Consider the following 21,207-nt stretch of genomic DNA (forward strand, 5'->3'; position numbering starts at 1 on the left):
ATCAGCAAACAGGCAAAAATCAATGTCCTTCCAGAGGGAAAGCAACCTGTTTAGTACAAAAAAAAATCTGAAAACACAAAATCTGAGGTTTTTTCAGAGGCCAGCACTAGAAATAGATAGTGTGTGGGAGCAGTAAGCAGCAAGTACGCGGCAGGATCCGGCCCTTGTTTCCACTGCAGCTTTTTTTTTTTTTTTCAATGTGCTCTTGCAGCCCAGAAGGCCAACCGCGTCCTGGGCTGCATCAACAGGAGCGTGGCCAGCAGGTCGAGGGAGGTGATTCTCCCCCTCTACTCTGCCCTCGTGAGACCTCACTTGGAGTATTGCGTCCAGTTCTGGAGCCCCCAACATAAGAAGGACATGGACCAGTTGGAGAGGGTCCAGAGGAGGGCCACGAAGATCATAAGAGGGCTCGAGCACCTTTCCTATGAGGACAGGCTGAAAGAGTTAGGGCTGTTCAGCCTGGAGAAGAGGAGGCTCCGGGGTGACCTTATAGCGGTCTTCCAGTACCTCAAGGGGGCCGACAAGAAAGATGGGGAGAGGCTGTTCAGGAGGGCCAGTTGTGACAGGACAAGGGGTAATGGTTTTAAAATAGAGGGAGGTAGATTCAGACTGGATATTAGGAAAAAATTTTTTATCATGAGAGTTGTAGAACACTGGAACAGGTTGCCCAGAGAGGTGGTGGATGCTCCATCCCCGGAGACGTTCAAGGCCAGGTTGGATGAGGCCCTGAGCAACCTGATCTAGTTGGAGATATCCCTGTTCCTTGCAGGGGGGTTGGACTAGATGACCTTTGAAGATCCCTTCCAGCCCTAACGATTCTATGATTCTATGATTCTATGATTTTTGCCTGAACACTCCCTTGAAGGGGCTTGAGTTCAACAGGACCGAGTCACACTGAGTTCAATGCAAGCTTGGCTCCGTAAGAGTTAAAAAGATGGCCATGTGTTTCTACAAAGGTATTAGAAGTATCTTGTTGACTAGCCCAGTGTGCTCCTTGCTCAATATCTTGCCTCTGTGACTGCCAGAGAGGGAAAGAATCCTGATCTGTCCCACGGCCAAACTCCGGAGAATTAAACCCTTTGTCACAGGAGCCTTTCACCTTTGCAGGCTGCTCTGAAAATCTGGAGGGAAATCAGAAACAGTGGATGTTCTTGTCTTAAAAAAATTTCTTGGTGGCGCGTTCCTTCTCCTGAAGATGCTCCTCTTCACAGCCTGTCTAAAAGGGAAAATGCTGTGCACAGTATGGGGCTGAAAGCTTTTAATGTCCATCTTGGAGCGTAGGTTGGACATGGTCTCCAGCCCCAGCAATAACAACTGTCGGGAGAGAGCGCTGCTCTTTGGAAAAAAAGCTGATTGGTCTTACACGTTATTGATGGATTATTCTGCCATTAAGGCTATAAAGGACATGAAGTTTTGTGCTTCAGGGCATAAACCAGCCTCTTCGGCAGCATTGGCAGCAGTGGAAACTTAGCAAATAAGAAGATGATAATGTGATTGTCCACTGTGGGAGTTTGTGTGTCTTTCTCTGAAGCATTTGATGCTGGCCACTGCTGGAGACAGGATATTGCATTGGCTGGACTACTAATCTGATTTAGAATAACAGACCTTTTATTCCTATTAAGCACGTCTCAGTACAGAGTCAGGTTTCAACTAGTACTGATGGCCATCAAACACTAAAACCGCAGCCCAACCTACTCATAGATACCTGGCACAATTCTTCTCAAAGAGAACACGGTGTGGCAAAATTCTGCTTATTTACTCATGCTGTGTCATATTTTTCAAATGAGGAGCAAAATACTAGTTGTGCACTTCATCATTTTCCTCCATAAATTGCCAAAGTAATGATGATAAATGATTTTGTATCCGGACGGCTAAATTTACATGACAGTTCTGCAAGGGAGACTTAATGGAAATAAGATTTGTGCATCCAAGTACAGGACTAGGTCCCAAAAGCAGAATAGCCTTTTTAGCTCTGTGTTGCTAGCACTTCTCTTGAACAGCACTTCCCTCTTTGCTTGATCCTTGGATGTGGGAAAGATTTGTTTTCAGTCGTGTATGCCTGCAGCGCTTGCTCGGGGTTTAGCTGCAAGCCGATCCCAGACGCAGCCTGCCGTTACGCTTCTGCAGGGTCCCTTGTTCCAGCCGACTACTGCTGGCCACAACTCTCATTTCCTCTCCGTGCGAATGTGAAATGAATACTATCGTAACAGCCTTTCTTAATACGTGCCAAAGAGAAAAGATCTTTTTCTGTTTTACATTTGACTGCACTGCATTTCAAATACATGACCTCACGTCTATGAAACCGGTGGGAATTTATCCCTTTCATCATATGTCGTACAACTTCTACCAGGATCACCACGCAGCACCTCTTTTTATTCATTTGCCCAGCACATAATCATCCTAAAATGATCTCCAGAATGTACCAGCTGTGCTGGATCCTCCATTTGTTTGTGTTGTGTCATCATAGTTGAGAGCCACAGGAAAAAAATCATGCAGATGTGATATAAACAACAACCGTAGAGTAAACCTGGTACTATGAACCTTTCAGGACAGAAACTCTGATACGTGATTGTATGTGCTGTGCCTCAGACAGTGGATTCTGGCCTGAAGTCGTAACTGTAGATTCAAATATGTAGTAACAAGAATAAAAAAGCTAATTCTTCATGCCCTCTTTTGGACAGCACAGCTGCGTGTCAAGGAGAGGAGCTGAGCCTCGTTTATACAACACTCAGCAGAAAAGTTGACCAACCCGAGTGTGTACATGAAGTAGCAAGGACTCCTCCTGTATTCCCCCGCTTCATCAACATGAAATACATGATCCTTCCTTTTAAAGGATAGTTAAACTAGAGGCAAAAAAGCAAAACCATAGAATTAGGGTGATTTAGGTTCTATGTCTTCTGCATTCCGTCCTATGGTTATATCCTATGGGTGTGCTTATCATTATGCACCACAGATGAGCTCATCCATCTAAATAATTGAAAAGAGCCATCTCCAATGCAGTGTATGTGCCCTGCTGTTGCCTGTGTGCCTTGCTGACCTCTCATCCAGTTTTCCTGTCCTTTTTGGTGTCCTCACTTGCCTGATGTGCTTGAGGACATGGACTTGTTGATGTCCTCATCACAGGACAATTCACAACCACAATTATGAAGCTCTGCTGTCTGCCCTGCCTCTTCATAGCAGAGAAGGTGGCAAAGGCCATGCATTTCCCCCCACAGCTGTCACAGCATGGCCAAGAACATCATTTTGAGTTGCCACCAATTTCAGTTTACAGGAGGAGACAGCTGTGAGTTGCAGTGCCTGAAAAGCAGACATGGTGCCTGTTCTCCCACCCTTACTATGAGAGCGCTAGAGGGAAGGGCACAGGCAGGGCACCTCCTAAATTACTCTGAGATCGCCTCAAGGTGCCTGTACAGGGCTGCTGTCTGCACAGCATGAAGGGCTGGTCTGCAGGATGGCCTTGGAGCAGATCTCAAGAGCCTGTTTAAACTGAAGCTGTTGTATGTAAGGGTTTTTTGTTTGGTTTTTTTTTTTTCAGGGAAAAGCCCACATCAATAATGTTCTAAGTATAAACTCTATTCAGCAAGATCTATTTATAATTTTTCAGTCTATCACTGATTTAACCAGAAAGTCATATGTGCCCAGGAATGCATATCAATTGAGATGGAGAGACATCCTTCAGGGCTCATCCCTTGGATCCTCATCTATGAGTAGTAGTATTTAGATGATTTATTAAAAAAAAAGAAAAAGAAAAAAAGAATGAGGAACCCTTTTACTTTTCTGTCTCTCAAAGTTACTAATTGCAGAAAAAGTAAGAAATGCTTCAACAGTATGCTAATACTCTCACAAACACAAGTCTTTTTATCCCATTAGTGGCTAGAAGACCTGTCTGAGATTGGGGATGATGATTCAATATGTACTATAAAACCATTTATCAGGGGACAGTGACAGTCACAGCATTATTTGGGTTGGAAAGGACCTCCGGAGGTCATCTGCTCCAACCCCTGCTCAAGTAGGGTCAGTCAGAGCAGGTTGTCCAGGACTTTGTTCAGTTGGGTTTTGAGTATCTCCAGACGGAGGTTCCACAACCTCTTTGGGCAACCTGTGCTGGTGTTTGGTCACTCTCACAGTAAAAAAAAACTCTTTTCTTAAGCTCAGATTGAATTTACTGGTTTTTATTTTGTCCCCATTGCCTCTTGTCCTGTCGGTGAGAACCAGCCTGGATCCCTCTTCTTCATTGCCTCCCACCAGGCACTTACACTAATGAGATCTCCCTGAGCCCTCTCTTCCCCGGGCTGAACAGTCCAAGCTCTCAGCCTCTTCTCCCGTGACAAAGGCCCCAGCCACTGCCTCCCAAAAATGCACTAAGCCAACTAGGCTGACAAGGGAGTGACGTGCCCCAAGTCACACAACATGTGACACCACAGGATCCTCACACAGGCCGCATCAGTGGGGCCACTTCTGCTGGCCCCCAGCTCTTCTTCCAGGCATCAGATGGGGCTGCTTGATGTCGAATCCGTCTTCTGAACTTTGTAGCTTCATGCTATTTAGGAGCAGAGTATAAAGAAAAGAACTACAACCTCTGCAAGGGACGGTGACTTGCCAGGGGTTGCCTTCGCTGCATGGAGTCATAGAGAAGAAAGGCAGCCTCAAACTTTTAGTATTAAAGGGAACAGCTCTGTCTTAATTTCCTGTGGTTTTACACGAGGTCTGTCCCCAAAGGAACCAGGCTCCATCTGTCACAAGCTCCATCCACTTGACTTTCTCAATTATTTTTTTCTTGGACAGTTTTGCAGTATGGGCATACGAACATATCTCTCCACACTCCTCTCAAAAGGCCTACTAATTTCTTCAATAGACCTCCACCTTGGGCAGGATTTTATCGTGTCTTTGAGGTGGGATGCATTTTTCATCGGGCACAGCCTTTCTTTGTTGAATGCTGGTATCTGGGAGCAGCCTGGAATAAGGAATAAAATACCCGTTACAGCCACTGTTTCAGGTAACATAGATCCATAACAAATGCAAAGCCCTTCAAGGAGTGGGATGCCTTCCGAAGGGGGTATTTTACATGCTAAATGCCCTTGCTCTAGATGTTTCCAACTTGGAAGTCATCGTTTCCACTGCCAATCTTACAGGTGCTTTTTTAATTATTTTTTTTTTTTTAATTACTAAAGCTACATGGCTTAAAAAAAAAGAGAAGGACCTTAATATTTAAAAATCTAAAACACAATGTAATAAAAGAGAAACACAAAGAAGTGCTGCGCGGGCTCAGACTTGCGGATCTAAGGCGCAAAATAAAAAAACTCCTCAAAACAATAAAGTAAAAAATTCCTTTTTATTTTTTTCCCCCCCTCCCTCCAAGAGTACAGCACAGGCCCACACGCTGGGAACGGGATCCACGGAGAAAGGGCTGCAAGGGGAGCCTCAAACCCCCTCAGGAAGCTGCTGCCGCCCTTGGGAAAACGGTTTAGGTGGTGTCTGCCCGGGCGGCGGCGGCGGGGGGTGGGGTGTCTGTTGCCAGGGCTGGGAAGCGGCGCCGAGGCCTTGGCGCTGCCCCCGGAACGCCGCGATCGGCCCCCGCCACCGCAGGGGGAGGTCGGGGCGGGGGCGAGGGGCGGGGGGGACCCCCGGCGGGGCGGGGCGGGGCGGAGCGGGGCGGGAGGAGGCCCCGCCCCGCCGGGGGGCGCGTTCCCGCCATAGCAACGGTTGCTGCGGGGCGGGGGCGGGGCTTCGGCGGGGCGGGGCCACGGTAGCCCCGCCCCGCTCTCCTTGTCAGCCTACAAGCCCCATGGTGCCGCGCGGGGCGGTGGCGTGTGACGCGACGGGAGTGGAGGGGGAGGAGGGGGTCCGTCTCTCCCCTGCCGTGTCCCCTTTCTCGGCTCGGCAGGCGCCATGTTGGCTTGAGTCGAAGATGACAGGGGGCGGCTGCGGGCGAGGATCGCGCTGAAGGACCGGCAGCTCCAGCTTGCAGCGGGGCGAGGCAGCGCGGCCAAGCGCGGCTCGCGGGGGAGGGGGGGCGCCCCTGCCGCGCCGCCCAGGGCGCCCGGAGCCGCCAGAGGACGAGGGAGGGCGGGCTGAGGAGGAGGAGGAGGAGGCGGCGGCGATGCGAGCGGAGACCTGAGGCTGCGGGAGGCGGCCACCGTTGAACGCCCCCCGGCCCCCGCCGAGTGCTGTCGCCGCCGGAGCGCCGCGGGGGAGGGCTTTCCTCCCGGCCGCCCCTCAGGCAGCCGTGCCCGGCCCGTCTCCCCGCCAGACCCTGTTGAATGTCGCACACCGCCTAGGGGAGGCCGAAGCCGGGCGTCCTCCCCAGCGGCCCCGGGCCCCCGCCGGCCCTCTCGCCTCCCTGCCGCGCCGCCGAGGGCAGGAGCGAGGTCCTGACTGCCTGCGCGCCCGGGTCGCCTGGGCTGACTGAGGAGGTGACTTGGACGCACCATTATCCCGTGAATCATCCCGTCGTCATTCGTCAAGGCTGGCAGAGAAGGAAGAGGGAGCGAGGGGGGAAAAAGCCCGCACGCAGCTCATGTGGCGGTGTAGTCCTGCCTGGTCTACCTGGCACCGCTGGTGCTGCTGCCGCCGCCGCCGCTGACAGGGATCTGCTGCCATCTCTGGCCTCCCGCTGGCTCCTCCGGTACAGCCACGGCACCGCTTGCCCCTGGATATTTCGCTTCTTCAAGCCGGCTGCCTTCCCCGCTGCACGTCAGGCACCTCTTTTTCGTAGGGGACGTGGAAGTTGCTGCCTCCGAAATTGACACCGGTTTTGCTTCTTGAAGATCTCCAGCGGGCTGCTCTTGGTGCTTTTTTTTTTTTTCAATTAAGTTGCTTTTAAGCCATTAGGGTAACATCAAGATGTCCAGCAGCGTTCCAGCTGATATGGTGAGTCTTATACTCCGTATTTAATATTATTGTTATGGAATAACGTTTATTTCGGCTTGTTTTGGCAGCGAAGGTGGAAAGAAGAGGGGCGTGGGAAGAAAAAAAAAAAAGATCTCGGTTGCATATTTAAGGAACAAAAAGTTCCCAGTTAATAACCATCCCCCCCACCACCTCCCTCCGCCCCAGATGCTGGTTCTGCTTTCCTTTTTGGTAGCGGAGTGAGAAATCTGCAGCGTCGCCTTCCGTGTGGCGAGGCGAGGGGGGTTGTCTGCCTTCTACCTACAGCAGCTAATCGCTGGCTGCTCTCGCTTATTTCGTGTAGCACTGCTTTCACCTCTGCCGAGCGTTTTTTGGGGGAAGATAAATACGAAGTAGAGCATTCGGAATGATTTACTCGAGCCTTTGTCTTCCGACGCTTTGCCTTCCGATGTTGATGGGAAGTTAATCTCTTCTCTTGCTGCCGGGTCCAGAGCGAGGGAGAAATCCTCGGGCACTTATTTGCATGGCGAGGTCCTTTGTGCACTGGCTGCTAGCTGGACGTTTTTCAAGGGCACTCCTAGTACTTCTTATGGCGGACTGTGCTTCAGCCGGTATTGGGTGCTCGGCAGGGTACATTTAAAATAGGAAGGTACAGCAGGGCAGGAGGAGGGAGGGTGAATCAGGTCTGCTAGGTAATCTTTCGTTCAGCACGACTTTCTTTCTCCGTTTGTATATATTTCCATAAATCACTTCATTTGAAAAAGAAGTTGTGGCTGCAGTTTGATATATTAGTTCTTTATTCTGCCGGCAGAATATTTTCACGTATCTCCTCATGATTGTTCACGTTTAAAGGTTTTTTGTTTTGGTTTGTGTGTGTGTGGTGGTTTTTTTTGTTGTTGTTGTTTGGTTTGTTTTTTTTTTTTTTTTCTTCCCTAAAAGCAGCAGACTTGTCCGGGCGGTTTTTTTTCCTTTCAGGACGAAGTTCTGTTTTGCGTGTAAAACCTGCCCCGGTAGTGGTAACGATAAAACCGAGTAGCCCTTGTTTCCGCCGTCGGTATAGATACAATTAATGGTGCATATGTGTGACAAGTGGACTATTGAAATAATGGTATCCTTTAGTTGCTTACTTTCGGTGGTTCCTTCACAGCTTTCCTACTGCAGTCAAAACGAATGAATTCTGCCAAAAAAGCAGAAACAGCAAGATGTAGAGAAGGATCAAACACGGTTTTAAGCTCACCTTTCTCCTCCCCACCTTCTCAAATACTATAAATAAATGTTTTCCTTGGAAGGAAAGGGCAATGAGGAGACTATTGTCTCTGACTTTAAATCCTGCCAACTATTAATTTTCATATATTTCTTTTTAGGGTCTCTCTGGCTGTTAGAGTACTCTGAACCCCCTTCTCGCTTGCACGTGTCCGTCTTGCGTTATATCACAGAAATCCTCTCCTTAGCTGTGGAGGGTTAGATGCAGATCTCTTAGTGCTGCTTTGTAAATTGCCTGGAGGAGTCCCTTGGCTGTGGCATGGAGCGCTGCTCTTCCCTCTCACCCCGGGCTGAGCACTCTGCCACCTCCGCACTACTGCTGGGTCCTGCCTGCCTGGGAACCCTGATGCTGCCACTAGGCTTGTAATGTTCGACGTATGACACTTTGTGTAAAGTATACACGTTTTAAGATTGGTAAAATACTATTTTGTTTCTGTGAAAACCTGTTTCCTTCTGTTACGATGTAATGAGAATACCACTGACAGGGATAGCTAGGCCTAGGGATGCTCTTGTTTCTTCAAATCAGGAAGAAGCTTGTTAAACATAGTGATGTTTAAATACTGAGTCATTACAAAAACACTTGAATGAAGATGTTACCAATGTTGGTAGAATTTAACCGAATAAATAGACATACTTTGGTCTGTCTTAGGATCGCTTCGTTGTGTTTCTGCATTATTAACTGCAGTTTCTCTCCGAAAGTTTGAAGTGTGTTGTAGAAATTCAAGTTATTAAATACAGCTAATAGCTATTAATTTTTAAAAAGAGCATTTGAAGAACTCCTTTTGGGTCGTCTTTTGTCACCATCCTCCTTATTTCAAAGGAGCTTGTTCGGGAAAGAAAATGGGATTGTTACGTGATTGCTCTTTAAAGAGGAGCACTTACCAGGCTGTCACCTTGTTTATATATGTTTTTATTTAGTGTAGGATTTTGCAGTTTGGTTTCTCTTATCCACCCACTGTGTAATTTGCATTTACCAAAAAATCATTTCCCATTTCTGTAGGAGTTGGCATCACTGTGATGGAGTGTTGTGTTACGAAGACTCCATCACACTTAGTAAATCTGCTATGAATTACTTAAGTATTATAATAATTATGCTTCAAACTGTTTATGTCAGATTCATGAACTAACCCTCTCATAATAATAATAATACTAATGGTAATAATACAACTATTATAATTGTTGCTTCTTTAAAAAGTGTTAATTTGTCTTCCTGTCCCACCTTTGAAAAGGATCTGCTATACATAAATTCATAGTAAATTATAAAATCTTCAGTAAGCTTTGTACCTGTATGTGGGCATAATTTGATCCAGCCTCCTTTTCTGACATTTAGTTGATTTTTTTTTTTTTTTTTCAGAACTACAGCAGATTTTACCAGCTAACCATTTCAACAGCTCTTCTTAACACAGTACTTTATCATTTGCATTCCACTAATAAATTGGATAGTGACACACCACATTCCGTGTCTTGTAAGTTTGTGGTGCGTTATTCCTTAGCAATGTGTGCTACTTACAGGTTAAAACTCCACTCCTGGAATGAAACCTGCTAATACTGACCTCTCTACTTGAGTAGTTTCATTAACTTAATTAGGACTTCACGTGTATGGAGCAGTACTTGAAGACTATACTGCATTTCTGGAGCCTAATTTTATTTATTTTTTCACATAAGTACTGACAATTGTTGTGACAACAGGGCATCTCTGAATATGTTTGATAATTTCGTCAGGTAATTTATCAGTTTTACCATTTGGTAGCAGCTGGAGTTTGACTCTGAATAACAGCAAGGTTGCTTGCAAATTGTATTTCTTTTGTAATGATAAAGACACATGAAGTGGTTTGTGGACTTGTGAAGTTAATCACAAGTGGACCAAATTTGGAGTGGACCAAATGAAAATGGTTTGATATTTGTAGCTGACTATTTTAAAACAAGCTATGGGAAACCTGTGCTCAGTCCAGAAGTTATTACTCAATTGAATAATCCCCTTTATTTCAGTGGAGTTATCACAAGAATCTGGGAAGCTGCATCTCTGCATTCTGTGTGCCTGTGACGATACTTCTTCTTGCAGATAGAATTCTTCAGGGATCTTAGAAGTTCACAGTAAGGGACCCGTGAGACTGAAAAGTATTACGGTGTCTGCTGTTTCCTGTATTGGTGCGTTTTATGTAGATAGAAAAAGGCTCTGCCAGTGCTTTCTGCCTGGGCAGTTCTTTGCACGCCCTCTAGGATATCAAATTCTTTTTCTGTCTGAGTAGTAACCGAGAGTGATGCTTTTGGCTCATGGTGAGGTTTTTTTCTTTGTTTTGTCTGGTTTGGGTTTTTTTTGGTATTTGATAAACAGCGGAACGCTGGAATCTATCAAACAGTTAGAGGTTTAAAATTTTATTATGTACAGCTATTGAATCCATATGCTATACCTAAGAGATGTAGGTGGTATGGGAGAAATTATTTTTAATAAAACTGAATGTTTGGTGTGAGACACTTGCAGACATGCAAGAGGATGGAGTCTATGGTCTAAACCACTTATATATGCATGTACAATGTTAGAAGGGGCAGTAGGTGGAAGAAGAATAACAGATGGAAACCCTGCTCAGTTCATGCCTTGTTAGGGTCAGCATCTTTTGTGAAAATTTGTATGTGTGTGTTCTTTTTTAGGAAATTCAGTATAGAATGGTGATGAATACTTAACATATATAAGGGGGAGGGACTTTTTACAAGAGTGTCCACTGATAGGACAAGGGGAAATGGGTTTAAGCTGAAGGAGAACAGATTTAGATTAGATTTTAGGAAGAAATTCTTCAGTACGAGGGTGGTAAGACTTTGGAATAAATTGCCCAGAGAAGTTGTGGATGCCCCCTCCCTGGAGGTGTTCAAGGCCAGGTTGGACGGAGCCTTGAGTAGCCTGATCTAGTTGAGAGACGTCCCTGCCCATGACAGGGAGGTTGGATTAGATGATCTCTAAGGTCCCTTCCACCCTATGCCATTCTATGAATTCCTTTTTAATACATATTCATGTAGGCTAAGAGGGGGGAAAGGGTGGACATGTAACTGATGCTACATCAGTAGGGGAATCTTGGCATCCAGGAACAAGGTTCCGACAGGGACTCAAAGGAGTAGCTGGTTGTATGGCAGCTGAGTTTTGCTGTCCATCATTCAATCTAAACAATTCCTTCATTCAAGAATAGTAAGTGCAGTATCATTATAATGCACTTGGAACATGGAAAGAAACTGCTCTGTTCACTAATAGCATTTTAATGTATCGGAACACAGTGTAAGACATCATGCATCTCTGTTCTATTTTAACTGCTTTTGCTTGCAGTAGATCCTTTTTCCTGGTTTTGAAAATTATTGCATTCCTTGTAGCCTTTGTGCATATGGTCATAAGTTAGGCCCTTTAAGGTTTTTTATAATAAAGGTTGAATTATTTCTCTGTATTTTTGACCCCCCTGTGTTGGAAGTTCTAATCCATTACATTCTAAGATAAAAATAGCTTATCAGATTTTTCTGTACAGATATTTTTTCCTTCCTTTTTTTTTTAACTATTGTTTGCTGATTGTAACAGATAGAAGTATCCTATCCTTTGTAATTTTTAGTAGGTTTTTTTTTGTGTGTTTTTTTTTTTTTTTCCTCCTTTTGAAGAAGGAATTGGTGGAATCCTTGTTTAGAAGAAGCTCCTTCCTGACTCTTTATGTATGGAGCCAGCCTTGGTAGCATATTGCAGTGTTTCTTGTAAAAGGATAAAGAACCTCCATCTCTGTTACCTGCAGCAGTGGCCAGGGATAAACTTGTCCAAGCTGATGCTGAGTGTATGTATTTGAGTATACTTCAAAATGATTTGTATTTACCGTTTCTCCCACCAACCTTTTTTCTTCCACAGGTTAAAAAACGTCTTATCTATTTATTGAACAATCAAAAAGAAATCTTAGTAATGTCTGGCGTTTTTGTGTATGACACTGTAGTGGAAATTCCACAGCATCCTAACACATTAAACATACTCTGAAACAATGTTTGCATGTCCTTAATTTCATTTTCTTTGAGGAGGAACAGCTGTAACCTGTGGATGGGATAATGATTGATATTTATTCTGGGCCTTGGTGCAGCACTGTACTTCAGATGGAAGTGTAGGCTGGCAGTGTAAACTGCTTCTTCCTTCCTGCCACCCACCCTTGTTGTTGTTGTTACCTGAATTGGATTCTCTTTGCTTCTGTTGTCTAACTCCATGAAATACTGGAGGGGATGTGTGCTGAAGGACATTTAACTCCTCCCTTAATGAGAATGCTGGGAAGCCAGCAGTAGCTGCTGGCAGGTTCCAGCAGGGCTGAGAGACAAAACCCAAATGCTAAGTATCTGAGCATGGTAAAATTATCGCCTCTGCAGCAGGAACATTGAATACCACGTTAAAAAATGGCCAGATGTCATCTGTGGGAACTGGACAACTCAGTCAGGACCTCAGTGGGGACAAGTTGCACCTCTCAGATGTGGAATTAGAGGCAACTTCAGGTACTGGTAATCTGTGTTTCACCTTAGAGCTTGTGACTGCTGTTTGTGCATATCTAAATTTACCTTTTAGACCATTCAAGGCCCATAACTCTCTTCCTTGGTTTGGCTTAAGGCTGTAGTAGGAAATTAGCCTGTCTGAATGTGGTCCTTGCAGCAGACTTGATAAGCAATACTTGTATGATACTGTAAACATAATGTCTAAGGGCATGATTTTCTGTTTTTTGGCTGAGAGTTCTTCCTTAGTACAACTTCTGTGAATGTTGAAAGCCGTGGTCATGGAATATACAGTAAGTGGGATTTACTTAGTTTGTATTTCTGGTCAGTCAGCTTTGTTTCTCTGTAAAAGTCAGGATGTAAACTTTTGGTGATGTCTTTATATATGCTTATGCAATACTGAGCGCAGAATGGAGAGCTCAGTTCTGACTCAGCCTGTGAGTGCTACTCTAGCTTCCAGGAGTCCAGAAATATCTGGAATGTGACTAATCATTCTTGTGGTTTTATGTAAAAGAGATAGTACAGCTTATTTTCAGTCTTTTCTTTGTATAGTATTGAATTCACTAACGTGGTTATTTCTCATTCCAACTATGGTGAAAGGCAGAGCTGCTGATCAATACTGTTTTCCATGTTAATTCTGGTTTTGCAGCAGTTAATTGAGCCTTCTGAAGTAACAAGCCTTCCCTGCCACAATTTTGCATGCGTAAACTTTAGCTCACCATGATTATTAAAGGGATAGGACCAAGTGCAGTGCTTTCATTTTAGAAGCTATTGAAAATGAGCAGAATGTCAATGAGAAATTTTAGTGTCACTGTTCTCACATCAAGTCTAAACTCTTGAGACCCCAGCTCTTCATCAGTTTTAAACGTAGTTTAGAGGTCTATCTTTTTTAACAACAGCTGAATTTCAAATTACCCTGTAAATTCTGATAGAAGGACAGCTTTTAATTTTTGACAACTTCTGTTATACATATGTTGCAGAACATCTTAAAGCAATGACTGGAACATTTTTCACTTGACATACCTCCAGACAAATTTAAATTCACAGATGTACCACTAAGTGTTGCAAGCAATGAAAGGGAGGAAATACTGAGGGAAGAAAAGAATGAAGAATCAACACTCTGCAAGAATCATTTAAAAAACAACAACAACAAAAGTTTGCTGAGATATCAGTTGAGGTTCTGTGAATAGCATTATGCCCTTCAATACTATGAGGTGTTTTTTTTTTTGTATCCAAAAAGAAATTTGAGGGGGACAAAAAGTTGCTAATAGGCTTTCTAAGAATGTAGAGAGAATTATTTAGGAGGTGTTTATTTTTGAGAGCAACACTTAAATAAAAAGTTCAGACCTTCTTACTCGTAGGTCTGCTGGGCCTCAAAAGTAGTAGTTCTGCAGAAATACTTAAACGTTGTTGCAGCTGAGTACTCTTACGTGTTTGTGGAAATTTGGTGTATTTTGCGGTCACTGACTCAGATTGTGTTTAGCTCCTTGACAGTGGATGAATTTGTTGCAGTTTGTAAGCCATCCACAGTGAAAGCGATCTCTCCATTTGTATTAAGACTCTGCAAGTATGTTGAAATCCGATTTTAAAATGTGTTCTATGTTTTCCACAAATAGAAACTTTGTATAAAATGAAGATTTGACAGATTACCCAGTTGTGACCCTGTCGTCAGCATCTTGGAGTTTTCTGCTTTCTGTAAAGGAATTTGAAAATAGCTTACTGGTGACATGATTGTTTGTGGGTTTGATTAAGTTTTGGTTTTTTACTTAAGATTATTTGGGAGATTCAGTTTAGAGTTAAATGGAAAGCTTGTGGCAGAGTTTAGCTGAGACTATTCCATGATACTGTCGTTATGGAGACAGAAACAACCAAAAAACTCCTCGAGTTTTATGAATCCTGTATAAATGAACCAAGTAAAAACAGAGATTCTGCCTAGGAGTTTGGTAAGTTTGTTCTACTACGAACTAATGCCTTAGTGGGATATGGATACCAAAATGGTACTTTGTGTTCAACAGCACGGGGGTGCAATCTGGACATGTTTGTGCTGATGTTTGCCTACTGTGGCGCTGGGACGTTTGGTTTCTCTTGAGAGCTGGCACAGATTACCATTCAGGCTAATCTAATTCATGTCAATGTCTTGGACCACTGCTGAGGAGCAAAGGTGGAAGGTGGTCTTATTCTGGAGTGCTCTTCAGCTGCAGCTGAGGATCTGAATTTTAATCTGTGAATCTATCTGCAGTTTGGATGGGAATGAAAGTTTAGCTCCTTTTTTTCTTAAAAAAAAAAAAGTATTTTGTTTTTTTATGGGTGGTCCTGAGCTGTTCAGGAAGCTTTTCTGTGGTCTTCATTATGCAGTATTCAATGGTTCGTGTTGCATAAGGAATTCTCTCAAGCACTTGATAAAAGTGTAGCACCAAGTTCAAAATAAACACAAGGAAACTAAATGTGTTTTTATTTCAGAGATTGAAAAGAACAATGTGTTTCATCTAAAAAAGAACAGTACTTCACAGTCACGTACTGTAGCATTGGTTGGTATCTCCTCAGTGGAGTTACGATATGGTAATGCTTTGTGGTCTGGCAGATATCTACATCACTGCAATCTCTTTCTGATACTTAACATACATTCTAGATGTTACTACTTAATCTGTCTCTGGAATCTAACATATGTTTTTAATATAGAGAAATAATGGAGTAGTAATATAATAGTGAAGTACAGTGTTAGTCAAAAGTCTTTCATAGCTGGAGTTGTAAATTTAGGACTCTCTTCTTAAAGGTAGATTAATGCCAATCTATATGTGAATATATGTGGCATATGCTAGTAAGCCTCAGGAAAGTTATTATTCTAAAATAGTAGTCCTTTTCAGTATTTCTTTTAAAATTAAATACTGTCTAACATTTTTCAGACATGCTTATATTTTATATGCTATAAGGGACTGACTAGAAGCCTTCATATGCTTTTAAAACCTGAAATACCTAGTCACTGTATTTTATATTTCTTTTTAATTACAGAGTTCATATTTCTATGGGCAGTAACATGAACATTAAAATAAACTTAATTTTTGGAGTAGTGTTCTGTGGTTGTATTTGAAGCACAAGATGTTACTTAGGGCATATTACATCTGAATATTTGTGTCATTCTGTCTGTGAATGAATATACAATCTGAATCTGTGCAAATGAGTTACACATGGTAACAGCTGTGGGATAGGGTAGTGAAAGCTTAGCTCTTGCTTCTGAAGCTGAGTTATTGATCTGTGGTGGAAACAAACTTCATTGGACTTGCATGTTTTAGCAATTTATACTTTGTATACTTGTATAGATATTTTTGGCAATAAAGCCCAAACTTTCAGAAAGCTTTATTAAAAGATTCTAAGTGAGGGGAATAAATCCCCATTCACTAACTCCATGTGATTCAGTAATAATGAAATTAACATGAAATCACACACAAAATTAATAACTTCCAATACCCATATTACGGCACATAAGTGATGATGAGGATGTATTACTGTATGTTTATAAGAATAATTAAAAAGCTATTCTTTCAATAGAGTTATGTACTCTCTCTTATAAGGACTTGCTTAATTTTTACTTGTGTTAGTTTTCTGGATTTCAACTGTTGGGCTGCTATGTCCTCCATTAAGCAGGACTAATTGTGGCGTGGCATCAAGTTCACGCTGTAGCTGCCCCCGATAGTTGGTCAGTATGGGTAATGCTGCGGGTAAATTCCTGCCGGAGGTCAGCCTTGCCCTGGTTAGTGTGATGGCAACACTGGAATCAGTGCTTTAGCTGTTCTCATGAACACCTAAGGAGATGCATTGCTTTCCCTGTTACGCAAAGGTCATGGTAATATTTCTTGGAGTCATTTAGGCCACGTTGGATGAGGCTTTGAGCAACCTGGTGTAGTGGAGGGTGTCTCTGCCTATGGCAGGGGAGTTGGAACTAGATGATCTTTGAGGTCCCTTCCAACCCTAACCATTCTATGATTCTAGTTTGGCTGAATAAGAGGGTGATTGGTGACAGCCAACATGGTTTCACTAAGAGCAAACCCTGCCTGACTAATGTGATGGCCTTTTATGATGAGGTTACAGCGTTGATGGATAAGGGAAGAGCAACTGACATCATCTACCTAGACTTGTCCAAAGCATTTGATACTGTTCCACACAACATCCTCGTCTCATAAACTGGAGAGACTGTATTTGACAGATGGACCACTCAGTGGATAAGGAATTGGCTGGATGGTCGCGCTCAAAGAATTGTGGTCAACGGCTCGATGTCCAAGTGGAGGCCAGTGATGAGTAGTGTTCCTCAGGGGTCAGTACTGGGGCCAGTGTTGTTAAACATCTTTGTTGGCAACATGGACAGTGGGATCGAGTGCACCCTCAGCAAGTTTGCAGATGACACCAAGTTGTGTGGTGTTGTGGACACACTGGAGGGGATGAGAAGCTCAACATGAGCTGGCAATGTGCGCTTGCAGCCCAGAAAGCCAACTGTGTCCTGGGCTGCATCAAAAGAAGTGTGGCCAGCAGGTTGAGGGAGGTGATTCTGCCCCTCTACTTGGCTTTCATGAGACCCCACCTGGAATACTGCGTTCAGCTCTGGAGTCCCCAACACAAGAAGGACATGGAGCTGTTGGAGTGGGTCCAGAGGAGGGCCATGAAGATGATCCAAGGGCTGGAGCACCTCTCCTCTGAAGACAGGCTGAGAGAGTTGGGGCTGTTCAGCCTGGAGAAGAGAAGGCTCCAGGGTGATCTTATTGCAGCCTTCCAGTACCTAAAGGGGGCCTACAGGAAAGCTGGAGAGGGACTTTTTGCAAGGATGTGTAGTGATCGGACAAGGGCCAATGGATTTAAACTGAAAGAGGGCAGATTTAGATTAGATATAAGGAAGAAATTTTTCACTCTGGGAGCGGTGAGGCACTGGAACAGGTTGCCCAGAGAAGTTGTGGATGCCCCATCCCTGGAAGTGTTCAAGGCCAGGTTGGCTGAGGCTTTGGGCAACCTGGTGTAGTGGAGGGTGTCCCTGGCCATGGCAGGGGAGTTGGAACTAGATGATCTTTGAGGTCCCTTCAAACCCTAACCATTCTATGACTGTACCTCTGATCAAGAACTCCATGTTTATAAGGTGGGGTTTGTCCAGTGTGTTATCTTTGGCTATAAAAATGTGTAGGGATTGTTTGACATGAATATTCAAAGATTTTGTACTAAAATATGCTGTACTGTGTATTTTTCATACTATAGATTGCCAAGAAAAACTATTTTAGAGACCACTTTTGTAATTTAAAGATTTGTTAAGTATTTTATGTGAGTGTCAGCTGTATGCTAGCTCACTTTCTGCTCAAGTACAAAGGGAGGGAAGCTTTTATATAAAAAAAAAAATATTTAAAAGATGCTGGTGAGTATTTATAGTTGTCTAGACACAAGACTGGGGTTTTAAGGTACGATATGTCAGATCTGACACCAAGAGCACAGCTTGTTACTGAGAAATTTGACTTTGTCTTGAGGATCTCGTTTTCATAACTAATGGCAAGATGACTAGGAGCTCTTATGAAAAAGAAACTGCATACTGTGTTTGATTTCTGTCTACTTAACTGCCTCTGACCAGTATAGTTTCATATGAATCAGGATTTCACGTGAATCTGGAAGTGTTTTTTTTTTTTTCCAAATTCCATATGTTTAAAATTATTTGGAGGTTTAAAATATCCCCTGTAGTGAGTGGAATGCTACATAAACTGTAAGCGGGGTTGTGATGAGGGCTCCAGTGAAGGTGGCAGTGGGTATTTGCAAAGTCCTTTTAGCTTGAATATGTTTCCTTTTGAATTGTTTCTTCTTGCTAATAAGGGAGCCCAGTAGAAGGTGTTCTGGGGAAGAAGGTAGATGCTTGGAATAGGGTAGCAGAGGAGCCCAGTGATGGGGTCTAACGCTTCTTCACTAGCAAGGATCTCAAAAATTCTAATTTTTCAGATTAATTAGGAAGGGGAGGGTTGAAGCACACGGTTTTGCAATGAACTGTCATCACTCATCTCAGCTAGGGTGATGGGACTTTTTAACTTTCTTCTATGCACCACTTTTTGTGGGAATGAAAATGGGCCCTCCGTGCCCTTTTCTTTGGCTTTGGGGATAGCCAGGGAAATCCTTGTGGAGGACTACGGTGCAAGTGCAGCATGCTTCTTGTTCCAGCACTCTGATGCTGTCACTTGATGATGCCAGCATCTGTGCTTCTTGCGCTTACTGCAGGAAGCAAGTAGCACTTGGGAAGATTTTAATGGGGAATCTATAAAAGTTTTGGTGGGGATGGCCTCTGGAGCTGCAGCTGTATCTTTCCCTGAATTGACTATGAAGAGCATAAACTCTCTCTAAAGAGCCTGGCACTTCTAAGATAACGTTATCTTTTTTCAGTAGAGATTTGTGGCTCTTAAGCAAATACAGTTTGTCTTGTGTTTTTTGCCACTGTGTGTTGTATGTACCATAGCACTATTTATGTCATATATGGAAAGCTTATAGTAAGAGGGAACTCTTCCACTTGTAAAATGAAGTACAAAACCAGTTGTAAATACCTGACTATTCAACAATATTTTTCTCTTCTGTGATATAAATGCATAATTTCTCTTTTTCCAGAACCATGTGCTTTTCCCCCCTCTCCTTCTTCATCACCTCCTCGTTGTTCAGAGGCTGGATCAGTGCCTTGTCTTCCTGTACTGCTCAAGCTTTTATTGGAAGATAAATCTTAATTAATCTTGAGCCTTCCAGTAATACGAGTCTCTTTAATAAGTACTTCATGAAAATCCATTTATTTTTGGAAGATTCGTGAGAGAAGAGGTTTTTATTTATCAAAAATTGCGGATATTGTAGAATGCAATTTCACTTAAATACAGTCTTATACTAGATAACTCTGCAGCAGGATTGCAAGGAATCATAGAATGGTTTGGGTTGGAAAGGACCTTAAAAACCATCTAACTCTAACCCCACTGCCATGGGCAGGAACACCTTCCACTATACCAGGTTACTCAAAGCCCCATCCAGCCTGGCCTTCAACACTTCCAGGATGGGGGATCTGCAGCTTCTCTGGGCGACCTGTTCCAGTATCTCACCACCCTCAGAGTGAAAAATTTCTTCCTTATATCTAATCTAAATCTGCCCTCTTTCAGTTTAAAGCCATTGCCTCTTGTCCTATCACTACATGTCGTTGCAAAAAGTCCCTCTCCAGCTTTCCTGTAGGCCCCCTTTAGGTACTGGAAGGCTGCAATAAGATCACCCTGGAGCCTTCTCTTCTCCAGGCTGAACAGCCCCAACTCTCTCAGCCTGTCTTCAGAGGAGAGGTGCTCCAGCCCTTGGATCATCTTCGTGGCCCTCCTCTGGACCTGTTCCAGCAGCTCCATGTCCTCCTTATGTTGGGGACTCCAGAGCTGAACGCAGTATTCCAGGTGGGGTCTCACGAGAGCAGAGTAGAGAGGCAGAATCACCTCCCTCAACCTGCTGGCCACACTTCTTTGGATGTAGCCCAGAAAGCCAACTGTATCCTGGGATGCGAGGGCACATTGCCGGCTCCTGTTGAGCTTCTCATCAACCAGCGCTCCCAAGTCCTTTTCCTCAGAGCTGCTCTCAATCCATTCTCCACCCAACCTGTACTTGTGCTTGGGATTGCCCTGGCCCACGTGCAGGACCTTGCAGTCAGTTGTGTTGAACTTCATGAGGTTTGCACAGGCCCAGCTCTCCAGTCTGTCAGAGTCTCTCTGGATGGCCTCCCTTCCCTCCAGCGTGTTGTCTGCACCACACAGCCTGGTGTCGTCAGCAAACTTGCTGAGGGTGCACTCAATCCCACTGTCCATGTCACCGACAAAGATGTTAAACAGTGCTGGTCCCAATAGTGGGAGGAACACCACTTGTCGCTGCTCTCCACTTGGACATTGAGCCATTGACCACAATTCTTTGAGTGTATCTCAAATGAAATCTTATTTGAACTGCAGTCAGACAAGAAAAAAATTTAAACAAGATCAAGATTTTCTTGTGTGGGTTTTTTTTTAGTGATGTTGTATATCTTAGTCAAATTTTGTTGGAATTCCTCTGGTCAGCTCTACTCTGGTGCATCTTCAGTGCTTGTCAGTCTTGATTGTTCAGAGTAGTTGTATTGCATGACTGTACCAACATGTCGGTTAAGCTGGTGTGCTTTTTGCTGATGTGAAGGTTTTATTCCAGAGGACTTGTTGTGGACAGCGGGTTAATTAAAATGGTGCAAAAGTCAATGAAATATTTATACATTGATAGATGCTCTCAAGAACATTTGGAGAAAGGTTGTAACCATATTTGTTAATGACTTGTAAAAAGCAAATTTTGAGGCTAATGCTTTATGGGAAGCTGGTTTTCATACCAGGGTTAGGTTACTGTTTCTTTAAACTCTTAGTATTGATTGGGAGTCACATGACTTTGTTGAAGTGTTTTTGTTGGTCATTCAGAGAAACTGAAATTCTGAGCACTTTATTATCAAATATTGCTTTACCATAGCTGTTACTTCATGTTCCTACTTTTCTAATAGCATGCTCTGTTTAATTCCGAAGCAATCTCAGGAGAAGACGACAAATCCACAGCAGTTTCTGATGTTCAAGGACGTGGGGA

At 43.7% G+C, this 21,207-nt stretch overlaps 1 protein-coding gene across 1 annotated transcript in view; it reads left to right on the plus strand.

The window, feature by feature from the left end:
- Window positions 1-6,402: 6,402 nt before the first annotated feature.
- UBL3 (ubiquitin like 3) overlaps window positions 6,403-21,207 on the plus strand; it is a 63,677-nt gene continuing 48,872 nt past the window's right edge. The window contains exon 1 of the mRNA XM_086613020.1: window positions 6,403-6,870. Within this exon, the coding sequence (XP_086469146.1) occupies window positions 6,844-6,870 (27 nt within the window). The 5' untranslated portion in view covers window positions 6,403-6,843. The remainder of the gene's footprint in view (window positions 6,871-21,207) is intronic.

The sequence above is a fragment of the Tauraco erythrolophus genome, chromosome 1 (genome assembly GCF_009769465.1).
Source record: "Tauraco erythrolophus isolate bTauEry1 chromosome 1, bTauEry1.pri, whole genome shotgun sequence".
Taxonomy (NCBI): domain Eukaryota; kingdom Metazoa; phylum Chordata; class Aves; order Musophagiformes; family Musophagidae; genus Tauraco; species Tauraco erythrolophus.